This window comes from Pagrus pagrus (genome assembly GCF_965226575.1).
Source record: "Pagrus pagrus genome assembly, chromosome: 17".
Lineage (NCBI taxonomy): Eukaryota > Metazoa > Chordata > Actinopteri > Spariformes > Sparidae > Pagrus > Pagrus pagrus.
The window spans coordinates 24,165,312-24,177,545 of NC_140201.1; the positions used below are offsets into that span (position 1 = coordinate 24,165,312).

Below are 12,234 nucleotides of genomic sequence, written 5' to 3' on the forward strand. Positions count from 1 at the left end.
ATCGAATTTGTGCTCTTGAAAGATAGTGTAATGAATGGGTGTCTTTTTAAGGGCAAAATGTGTTGAAAATATTCTATAAAATAACTCAGATCAAGAAATGTTAGCTGACAAATGCTTTGCTCTCCATCAGCATTTGTAGTATTAACAGACTGCTGGTGATGGACCTGACATGTACAGTAACATCCTATAACATGTGCAGGAAAACTGTTACTGTTCATTGATAATAGATGTGATCAGTATATACTGAAACATCAGAATGTAATTAATAAATGGACTGATCATCTAGCTAGCCAGAATAGCCTAATGTTGGCAAACATGAAGATCATTGCTGGATGTCATGATACATAATGAGATAGTGACTTAAAGAACAGTGCTACTTGCTAAAACAGTTTCTAGTTTCCCCCTCCTTGTTTTCTTTTCCTCTCGGACATCATGCAGTTTGGTTTGCTGTAAATTTGGAGTTTTAAAGAAAATGTGTAGGTAGCGACAACTTTTCTATGATTGATTGTCCTGTGACAGCCCCTAGTGAAGGGGAATGACAGGGATGGTATTTGAGTTTAACTGTGTTAAATGTATGAGATAATAATATGGAATTCAGAAAGAATAAACAAAAAAAATCATAATGTAACTTAATGGTGTAACTTTGTTGGCATTATATTGCCTAAAAACCCATATGTTAATTTTTTCCGTACGTCCCCACCAACAACTGGATGACTTTAAAGGAGTTATTTATTTTAAATTGAAGGCACAAAACGGGGAACACATCTTTAAAATGACAACAACCAAAACATCAGGATTGGCATGGGCTATTGGCAAAATGGTTAATTTAAACACTTGTATCATATTGGCCGATACTTTTACAATCGGTGCATCCCTTGTGGTAATACTTTGTGATATTATCCCTCTAGCATTAGAATGTAACAAAATGGGCATTAAGAGAGCTCTAAAGCTTAGAGAGTAATCTTAAAAGATATGTTGCCATGTCTGATGAAAAAAATGTTCCTCAAATATGCTTTGAAGTATCATTCACTGTTTGCCCCCATTTCATGGTAAGTGAGTTCAGACGGATCATGAGAGACTGCGGATTAAAACACAGTTGCTCACCTGAAAGGATTACAAAAAAAAAAGAAACGTGGTAACATCTTTATGAGAGTGAGTCATATTTCCATTATGAAATGATGGAATATTCAGGAAAATATAGGAAATGAAAGCTCAAGAAGAATAATGACCTGAATAAAGTGTTACTGACTCATTCAATGTACCAAACAATGGGAAATGATGAGTTTTCCTCATAAAGATGTTGAGTCAGAGTCATAAAAGCTTTTGTTTTCCTACAATTAGATTATTAGTTCATTTTTAAGTTGCAACTTGCTCCTTGTTTTCAGTTACCACGCTAACATTGTTCTGATCAGGAGCATATCAACAAAAACACCAGTCATCACTGATTATCTGATCCACTTGTTTTGGAGGAACAAATAAACGAGAGCACACCTGAGATGCTGAAATAATCCCTCAGTCGAAGATTTAGACGTACTATGCTAGCAGAGGCTACTGAAGCCTCAGGGAGAGACGAGGGGGTGACAGAGGTCTGGTAAGCTCACCTCCGTTCAGCTCCACACATGAGGACAATTGGCAGACTTCACAGAGCTTTACACAACTTTCTGTCCGAATGTACAGTACAGTAGTATTCCCCATGACTTGTTAACACACTGTGATGTGTAAAATCAGAGAAAAGAACTAAAGAATAACGAGTGGACGTTTTTAGGTGTTTTCGAACCATTCTAAAAGATAAGACGTAAAGATCAATTGCAACGCAACTGCAATTAATCAAGTTTTCAAAAAATCCATTAACACTCTCAGGGAGGTTTTGGCCCCAGGCAGTTGCCCGGTTAGTAATCACCAGGCCCTGTTCACACATCAATGGCTTCTGAAGGCCTAGCTTTTTCTATGTTTTTTTGGCTTTGGTACACGTAAACATAAACGGCAGTGTAGGTCACTGAGACCTGACCTGTTGGAAAACACCTTCCAGGCTGAAGATATTCAGAAATTCCATTTCCAATTTGAATGACTGGCAGAAACTTAGAGTCTTAATTGGGTCTTAACGATGTATGTAGCATCATTGGACTCTGTTATGCCATGCTAGACTTTTTTTTTAGCAATGTCACCACTTCCCCAGATCTTAGAAAATGCCTTGGTGATTGGTGAAGAATTATCTTTATCGTGCAATGCTAGCCTCATACGTTACTTCTCTTCCTGAAATTGATTGCTTGCTCTTCCACCATTTAAATGTTGCTTTCCATGTTTGAATTATGTTGTCTATATATTTTGTTTTATTTGTATTTGTTGTGTTTTATTGTAGGGTACTTTTACTAAAGTTGCTTTAAGTTTTCCAACTCTTCTAGGGACTGGTTGCAAATAATATCATATACTGTACATACGGTGTTGTTATTCTAATGCTTCCAGAGCAAAAAAATAAATAAATTAAAAAAATGAACTACCTGTGACTGTCTATTTCTAAAAAGATAGTGGTGAGACCTCTATGTTTGTAAGTTTGTTAGCCTCAGAAGCTGAAGCTAAGGCGGGCACAGCACACTAGAAGAAAATCCTGCTGTATCCATGAATCCCTGACAGCCAAATCTGCTTCCTCCCAGCAGCAGACACACAGCGTAAGCAAAGCGCTACACCAGTGTTTGATTGTTGAGCCCAATAGGATGCAGGCAGGAGGAACTGTCACCGGCTGCGGCTCAATTACTGTAGTTGTGAGGGTGATGGCAGCTCTCCTTGTGACAGGGGGATTGGGCACTGTCAGGCTGTCAGACTGGCATTCAGTGGCTCTAAAGCAAAAACTTTCCATCGGTGCTGACATTCAAAATATCAAGCAAAGTGAGGGCGGAAAAAAACTATTTTTTTGGACATTTCTGTTTTAACTTGTCACTTCCTAACCCGTCAAACCTAATGAATAAAATTACAACACATTCTATATGTTATTCCATTTATGCTTATTAATTTCCTCCAGCCTCTAAGCCACCGATGTGTAGGTGTATATAATTATGGGTGCTGTTGTTTTCTGTATCTCCACTGCTTGAGATTTTCAAGTGTTACTGTATTTTTTCCACAGATAGTGAAATACATTTTGCAAAAACAAAGCTGTCAATCTCATATTACAGCAGTTGTTTCCCTCCCTCCCTTGACTGGGTCAAGAATATCCCTGAGTGGCATTCAATTACGTCGAAAAGTCTTCTTTATTCTACATAACAATACGTGTTTGACCTTCTGTACTTCCGCTCTCTGGGAATTTGCATGAGAAATGTGCCTAATCTGCTGATGTACACAGGAAAATATTAATACAAAGATAAGCAAAATCATTTTACCATTTTGCTTCCGGCCACGGCCACAGCTGATTAATGTTCCACTGGTTTCCATTTAAAAGGCTGATCTTCCATTTAGTAACGCTGATCCAGCTTATTTTGTGAGTCAATATTTGTGTTTTTTCGCCCGTACTGGATGACTAAAGGCATGGATTTTTATAAGCGGTGCACAATAATTATCTGAGCATGAAGGAGCATGCACAGAAAACGAGAAATCCAAGAAGATGTGAAGCCAGAGCTGAGTTACTATGACAATAAACAGTTTCAGTGCACACATAAAAAACATCCCTTTTTTCCATAATGCTGTTGCAGATGCACTGAGGTAACAATTACATGCCTTATTTCAGCAAAACCCTTGGATCTTTTTCGCTGCGGGTAAAATAAAACCGCCCACTCACTGTCTTCCTCGGTCTGGAAGGTGACCTCTCTGCTCTCCTTCTTGCCTTCCGGGTTGGCCAGCGCCAGGCGGACATGGACCGCACGGAAGGGTGGCAGGTCTCTCAGGGTGAAGTGAGACGTGTTACGCTCCACGGAGAGGCACTCTCTGACTGTTGCGTTGTTCCCTCCGCTACCCCCTGTTGGCATGGAGTATCGGTAGCAAAGGGACAAGGAGTAGGTGTGGCAGCGGGTGAGGTTGTAGCCCAGAGGCTCCCACTGAAGGGCCAGCTGCCGGGCCTGGATCTCTACAGCTGTCAGGCCCCGCAAGGCACGCATGGGCTCTGAGAGGGACAGGAAGCAAAACATATATCAACAAAGTGCAAAGAGAGAATTTAGCAGCTTCTGCACAAGATACCAAAGGGAGCACAGAAGAAGAACTGTAAAATACTGAGGAAGAAGCTCACTAATAGCATTTCATGTCAATACTCATACCCAAAGCTACATCTACTGATGTGAATTCTAAATGTCTCTTAGATTTTGTATTTTTTGAAGAGAGTATACACAATGTTGTAAGAAAACTTAAAACAAAATTTGTTTTCTAAAGCTTCACTTTACAAAATGACACAATCACTTGAGTTGATTTACAGCAGCCACCCTGCTTACTGAGTTATATCACATTATATACAATCGTTGATAAAGACTGTAGAATGTGCTTGACAGATCAGGAAAGCTAGTAAGTGGAGTTGAGATGTTTTTCTCACACAGACTGATCACGAGGTCAAGAATCGTCATTAAGAGACGGGCGATATTTACACGTTCAGTAAGATGGAACATAGTGCACTGTCTTCATTTATGTGCCCATTCATTTACACCTCAACCCACTCCTACAGTTACGAGCTTTGACTGAAAGAATGAGTTCACAGATATAAATGGTCAAAAGTAGTATCCTTTTCACCATCATCCCGATGAACACGGTGAGCATGAGGATTTCCACAGAGTCAGAAGGATTGTGCAGTGGAATCACTGTTCCTTTCACTTTGAATAGAGCCTGTTGAGGTTGTGCAGACTTCTAATGAGGATGGTTCTTGAATGCTTGCCTTGTGGAGGTATTCTGGGTATGTCAAATTGGGTGGAGCCCCAAGGGCTACACATCCCATCCAGCCTGAGAACATTCTGGGATCTCTCAAGAGGATGTTACTGGGAAGACAGGTGTCTGGCTACTGGAATGTTGATACAAAAGAAAATGGAAAAAAACGTGATTGGTTTCTATATTTCTTGTTCGGCAGGGGGCAAGTTCTCCAGTGCAGCACAATTTAGTGATTTATGCTGACAAGACAACTGTATTTTTACCTACAAGTCTTTACCAGCACAGCTCAGAGAAGCAATACTGATGGGGAAAGGGAGACAGCAACAGTTGCAGCTCACTTCGAGGTTACAGAGAGGTGAATCAATGAAAAACAAAACAGCCTGGAGAGGTAGCATACCACACAACAATCTACAATCCCATCTCTCCTGACATGAATGAGGTTCAGTGGGAGACAGTGCACGGCCACGGCAGAGAGAATCCATTGTAAATGACTGAAGCCTGATTAATGCCGTCATGTGTGGAAGCTGTGATTGCAGATCTCCATGTCCCTGTCGTGCAAAGTGTCCAGTCAAAACACACGGGAGGTTATTTCTGTCCAGTAGCCTGGCCTGGAAATTCAAGTGTACTGCTGAGACATCAGATAAACCCAAGAGGACGGCAGTGCCTTCAGCCTGGCACGGACTGCTAGCGCAGAGCTGGAGAATGCTGGCGGGCTGGACTGGGGAAGCAATAGCGAGAGCCCTGCTGCTTCACTAAACATAGATCAAAAGCTGCCGCGTAAATGAGCGGAGCAATGTCAGGAAGGAGACATCAGTTCTGAGGGGACAGAGTGGAGACGGAGACGAAAATGTCCTGAGAGTCCTTGCTGATTTGAAGGATGTTTGCTCTTTCCCAAAAGGGCGAAACAGGCAGAGTTTGGTTGATTTGTGTCTTCCCAAGCTAAAACCTTCCCATGGAATCAGATCGATCAAATATACAGTAAAACTAGAAATGATCCTTCGGTCCAAAAAACCCACTTTTAACAAGATCGGCTCTGTATGGCAATCTAATCCTGCTAAAACCAGCTCTGCCACCAGAGGCCCACCGACCGAATGTGCAGTTTCTGCTCACCGCACCATTACTCATCATTACAGCAGCACCGCAGCAGGCTCGGTCCTGTCCTCTCCACCCGCCAGTCCTCCACCAGTCCTGCCCCAATCTGACATTCAGCTTGATTAGCCTAATCAGAGGGATTAGCCAGAGGCAGAGGGAGTGGAGGAGGAACGGGGAGGCCGCACAGGAGATGAGCAGGGGGAGTGAAAAAGATGAATGAGGGAGAGTCCCTGTGGGTCTGCACATTTCATCTCATTCTCCTCATCTTTAACAGCTGCCTCAGTGAGCTGCCACTGAGGCCTGTCCCTCCTGCCAGGAGCCATGTTGGAATTATGATGGAATATCAGTGCACACCCTGATACTTACCATGAAAACACATGGGGTTTGGACTGGTGACATGCCTATTGTGAGTGAATGAGTTTCTCTCTGCAGGGATCAATATAATAAATACAAAGTGTATTGATGTGCATGACAGTTTAATAAAATACGAGGTTGGCCATGCAAATAAGAATAGAACTCTCAATTGTTTTTGACATGCTTATTGCTATTTGGACATGTATCTGTTCTGGACATGTAGACAGTCCATGACGCCAACAAGCTGTAAGCTACAGAATCTTTGACCCGCAGGACAGATTATACTGAAATACTACTCAATATGTAAATTCTGCCGCAAGGGGTCAGAGTGGGAGTTGTGACTTGTTGCCTTCATTGTTAAACAAAAACCACTGCTGGTGAAAATCTATCTATGTGACTCAGGCAGAAATGTTCAAAGACGAGGTGATGTTTTAGTTTCGATGTAGTTTGAAATGAAAGAATTCAAGTATAACCTTGATTACAAAATATTAAATATTGAGAGAGGAAGTTCAGCAGCTCAGAAAGGAGCAGGTGGAGGTGAAGGTGGTGTTATTATGATAATACTTAAGTACATGCAGCCAAATATGTACTTAAATGACACAAAAGAAAGAAGAGTTTAGTTCATTAAAGCCAACTTGCTTAACTCTTCTTGCTAATTATCAGCTAGTGACACACAAGTCTTTGCATGTTGTATTAAATGCATCCTTCTTTTTCCACAACTTTACTTGTGCCGAATTGCAAATTCCATCTGCAGTTTGTTTACACTTGGTTTTCACAGGAGGATTTCCCAAAGAACCGACAGTTGCCAAGAGCGTGACCTCCGCAAAATACATAATCAATCTCCGTTAACATTATTCCCACTATTAGCCACAGCTGCCCACTTTATGACCTCCACAGATCCGACCCAGTGCTGTGTGCACATGTATTGTTCAGCTGTTAAACGTTTTCAGAGACAGTCTTATCCTTCATGGCGTTGGGAAAGGAGGTTAGACCTGTTCAGACCTGGTACCGCGACAAAGTGGACAGCTCGAAGTCTGTGATTTCACACATCTCGACTTGTGTCTCGAGTGACCACTTCTGATCAGATATCACTTCCCAGCTCTATATGCATATGATCAGGGGTACCAGTGGGACAGTGTACTTCGAGGTGTCCACTCACTCAGGATGGATGTTAATACCAGGCCTGAACAGCCACTTTATTTCAAGCATCTCGAGGCCTCGAGCAGAATGGGGTGAAAGCAATACACATACAACCAGTTTTCACCAGGATTGTGTTATTTTCCAACGGACAAAGAACTGGACCATCAGAGTCATTTGAAACATTCTGCTGTAATCAAGAGACAGGGAGCGTGAATGCAGGTCTATGAATGGTACATCTGCTCTCAGGTCGCTGCACAAAACATGAAAAGAAAATGGGCACATTACTCATTTAGCATCTGAACTGGACCACTGTGGGTCTGACCACCCTCAACAATGGCTGCATGGAATTGCGATCGTCTCCACCAGTCAGCACGAAATGTCACACTCGACAAATGTCCAAAAAGGGGAAGTCTCTGTGCTAAAAGACATGGCTCTCTGTGACACATTAGGAAGACAAATTCATCCAGAGTTTTGTGTCACAGGTCCTCTGCTGTCTGCTGCTTTCTCCCCGGGGATAAAGCTTCAGATCTGAGCAATGGGAGCTGACAGGAGGTGGGCGAGTCGAAGACACTGACGAGAGTGGATCAGAGAGTGTGGCAGGTGACAGGGGCGTCATGCTGTCTACTTGACAGAGTGGCGGGGAGCCTTTTTTCACCCGGATGAGCAGCACTGCGGCTAAAACACAGATGAGAGGTAGCGAGAAGACACTGTCCTTTGCTCGCACGACATGAGAAAGCTTCTTGCTACACAGGCTATTCAACTAAACTTTCCTCTGGAGCTGGCTTCGGGTAAGTCATTAACCTGAGGGTGTGGTGCTTCAACCGGAATCTTCACACACTCTTCCATCCCACAGTCCTTGTCTCACATGTAAAGGACTGTAGATGAAAGCATACCTCTATCTAATTAAAAGTGTGTTTTTATTAGAGGTAAGCCCGGGATAAATTAAAAGCATCAGCCACCTTCCATCCTGACACCAATGACAACAAACACACCTTCACTTCCCGGTGGCTGCAGGCAAAGCACGAGTTTATAAGTGATGCATCACACCGGTCTGATGCAGCTCCCAGCTGAGCCTCAGAACCCGGTTGAATCGGAGCATCAGAGCAGGAACAGACTCTGAAAACAGCCTGTGTCTTGTTTCGTGCCAGTTCTTTAAGCCTTCGTATTGCAGTATTTACGAGCGGTGTCATAGCAACTCATCAAAAGTCACATGCCGATACACACTTTCTACATAAAACATCAGAGGCAACATGATCTTAGTAAACAAGGACTTTTACTGTCAATTAATCGTTTAACTCTTCACCCCGTTTCATTCCTTGATTGGCTTTACAGTCTGTTTGGCATCATCACTTCCTCTTGAAAACAATCCATCAAGTAGTTGCGGAGATATTTCAGTGTGGTGGTTCAGATTTGCTGGTCTTCAATGTTTCATATTACTGTAAAATTGATATGTTTGGGGTTTTGAAGACCTGGTCAGGCCCAACAAGCAGAGAACTTGCTGTGAACTGTTTTCTGACATTTATAGACTGATATGGTGTTGTGCCTACATCATGATTAATTCTCTTCAGTTTTCTGTTGGTGTTTGGTCAGGCTGAGCAAACTAAAATACTTTGGTTAGGCAACTATAACATTTGTTAAGGTAAACAGTAAAAGCTTTAGTATCAAATAGACCCTTTAAATTAAAACATGTTTGAACAGATAACGTCTCTCATGTGCATATTTTTATATGTAGGACTTCAGAGGATGAGTCCGTGCTCCATCTGACTCACCTGCACACTTTGTCCTGCTGATCAGAGGGGGCCCAGGCGCTCCGGTGCCCCCTTCCCCGGGTCGGGTAAGCAGGACACTGATGCGGTACTCCGTGTCTGGCTCCAGATGCCAAACCTTGTAGGTGAGTGAGCCCACACCGTGAGTCTCCGTCCACATGGACTGGCTGGCCCGGTACTGGATTTCCCGCCGGATGACCGGTCCATCCCCCACGATGGAGTTGGTGTTGAGTTGGATGATCAGATAGGTGGGGCCTGCCCGCAGGAGCTGGGGGGGAGCGATCGGTGTCGGCGGCACTGGAATAAAGAATGTCTTATCATCATACTCTATATCTATAAACATATTGAAATTGAGTTTTTGATATTGCTTATGAGTGATCCTTCTTGAAAACAACAAAAACATAAAGATGAAAAAGTGTCCTAGAAAACACTGATGAAAGACAGTCGAAGCCAGTCGTGCTAGCAAAGGGGAAGTCAAGGATTCCTGTCACTGATTTTCTCTTTTGCTGTTTTACAGTTTCAATAACATTATTTCTGCTCTGCCAGAGCACTGAGTCATAAAATTGTTTTAATCACATCAGGACGATGAGAGAGAAAGTCGCAGAAAGAGGAGAAAGAGACGGAGAGACCCTTGATAAGCTGTAAATTCTTAATTTTCACTCTAATGATGCTGAATAAGAGCTTATTTGCATGAGTAATTGTAGAACTAATTTTGTCCTCTCTGCACATAAAAAAGTCAGCCTTGATGGATAATATGACCCTTATCAACCTGGCAAACATCAGATTAATTCATCATGTTGTGTGGCGGGAAATGTGCGTATTGTGTGGACGAGGTGAGGGTTGTTGACTGAGACAATACACGGTGCCTCCAGAGCCTTTTATAACACGACTTATTCAAGAGGCATGGTGAAGGCTTGTTGGTTTACTTAGAGGTGAAGTTTTTGGATGTTTATTTTCTTTGGTTTTGAGGGTGAGGCTGTTGAGAGTATTGACGTGAAGCCAAGATGTGGTTAGCCTAGCTTAGCATGATGACTGGTAGGGAAAAGAGCTAGCCTGGCTCTGTCAAGAGTTCATAACCATCTTTACCTTTTCTGTTTGTGCATGGATTTAAAAAATAAAAATAAAAATGTTAATTAGTGTCCTTAGAGTGGCTGTTGGGATGTTTTTTACTCTCGACAGAGCCAGGCTAGCTGTTCCCCATGGCTCTAGTCTGAATGCTAAACTAGGCTAACAACATCCTGACTTCTGCTCTGAAAGTAGATAGACATCAGATTTGTATCTACTACATTATCTACATCACACCTGAATGTTTAATTAATGTATTTATTTCCAAGGTTAGAGGTTCATTAATTTTCCATTCTATAATACAGAAACACACAATGAAATACAAGCTGTAGTCCCTTTGCCGCACAAACACACATAAAAGTAACATGTTTAAGTTAGAGTGTGGACGATGATTACTTTTAAAGGTAATAACAGTGACAATTCCAATTTGAATTTCAATAATTTTAACAGTTATTCATTCCAACAACACTTTGTTACTCTGGCATGTTGGTGGGTTGGAGAGTTGGAGAGAGGGTAGATAAGAGTTTCACTGCTATGTGTTTGTAGGAGAGCGAGCCTCCACCAGAAGAGGGGAACATGCAATCTGAAGGTTCTGAAGTTGTTTTTTATTTACATGTTGTGGATACTAGAGAATCACCTGGTTTTGCTGGCAGCTGATGGTCAGTAAATACTAACTGAATCACAGTGACGTCATGCTAACAACAGTCACATCTGGGCTGACAACTGGTGGTGGATCTGCATTGCTGAGATATGTGAAATTGTCAAACTCGTTTATTTCTGTTGTCATTTTCAGCCGTAACAGTAACTGTATTGTTAAAAATGATGGTCCTACCTATCTGATGTTTCTGCTGTGCTTATTTTATGTGCTGTGCTTTCATTTTACTTGCTTTCCTGGGGTGTTTGATAAACCCAAATCCACCCAACAGTGACATCCCACCGCTGGTCAAGCTAACTGTTGGGTGAACTCAAGCTGTCATTTTCTTTAGTCTGTGGTCCATCAGGTAAATTAAAACTCCAAGTTAACTCTACTAAAAGTGTGACAGTGTTATTAATGAGACACGAAAGCATCAAATATGCATTTTAGATGAATGAGTTGTGTAAACATGGAAATAACATGATGAGGACAGATGATTCAACTGTATGTAAGTTAGCATGTGATGCAGGGTTTGTCTACCTGGAAACAAAACCTTGTAAACAAACATCGTCATCGGTTCTATAAAAATAACACATCTTTTTTTTTTTATTTCACATGTGTTAAAAACAGATCCTGTGACATGTGGGTGTGAAGGGAACAGCTGCTTAAAGGTACATATGATGGAGCTGCCAGGTAATGCATGCATGAAACTAATTACATTTTCAGATATGAAGCGATGCATGTGCTGCAAATATTTGTCACATCTTCCGAAATCTCGCTTACCTCTGACGATGAGTTCTCCGAAGTTGGAGATGGCGGCGCCCCTGGAGGACAGGGTGACGCAGCGGTAGAGGTCCTGCTCCCCACGTTGCGCCTCCACCTGGAAAGTCGCCATCAGCCGTTTGTGGCTCAGCCGAGACAGCAAGGGAGCGTCCAGCAACATGCCGTTTCGCCGCTGACAGCCAGACACAGAGAGAAATCAGCCATTAGCACAACTACCCAACCATGCATGTTTACCTCAAGTCTACTCAAGTGATTAGACCTGCTGTGGGGCAGACAGGAAGACAAAGGAGGGCTGGAATTAGCTACATGAGAAGGCGAGATAATAAATACGTGATAAATGTCACCACTAACGACGGGGCTTTTGCGTGCGGGGCTGCTGATGCGGGCCTCCCGGGTTGCTGTTTCCAGCTCGAGCTGACATCTCCTCATCTCTGGCCATGCTAATGTGTCAGTGCTCCAGGCACACTGGCAATTGGCTCAACTAGTGGAACAGGAAATCAGAGGCTAACACCCGCAATGAGCTGATCCAGGTGTGAGCTGCAATATATGCCGCTCTCTCACAGAATA

The 12,234-nt window shown here is 42.6% G+C and overlaps 1 protein-coding gene across 6 annotated transcripts in view; it reads right to left on the minus strand.

The window, feature by feature from the left end:
- Positions 1-12,234, minus strand: part of ptprua (protein tyrosine phosphatase receptor type Ua) — a 207,308-nt gene that overhangs the window by 70,184 nt on the left and 124,890 nt on the right. For all 6 annotated transcript variants that reach the window (XM_084379442.1, XM_084379441.1, XM_084379440.1 and 3 more), the window contains exons 6-8: positions 11,668-11,839; positions 9,189-9,482; positions 3,767-4,087 (exon numbers count right to left, since the gene is read on the minus strand). In XM_084379442.1, coding sequence (XP_084235568.1) covers positions 3,767-4,087; positions 9,189-9,482; positions 11,668-11,839 — 787 coding nt within the window. The remainder of the gene's footprint in view (positions 1-3,766; positions 4,088-9,188; positions 9,483-11,667; positions 11,840-12,234) is intronic.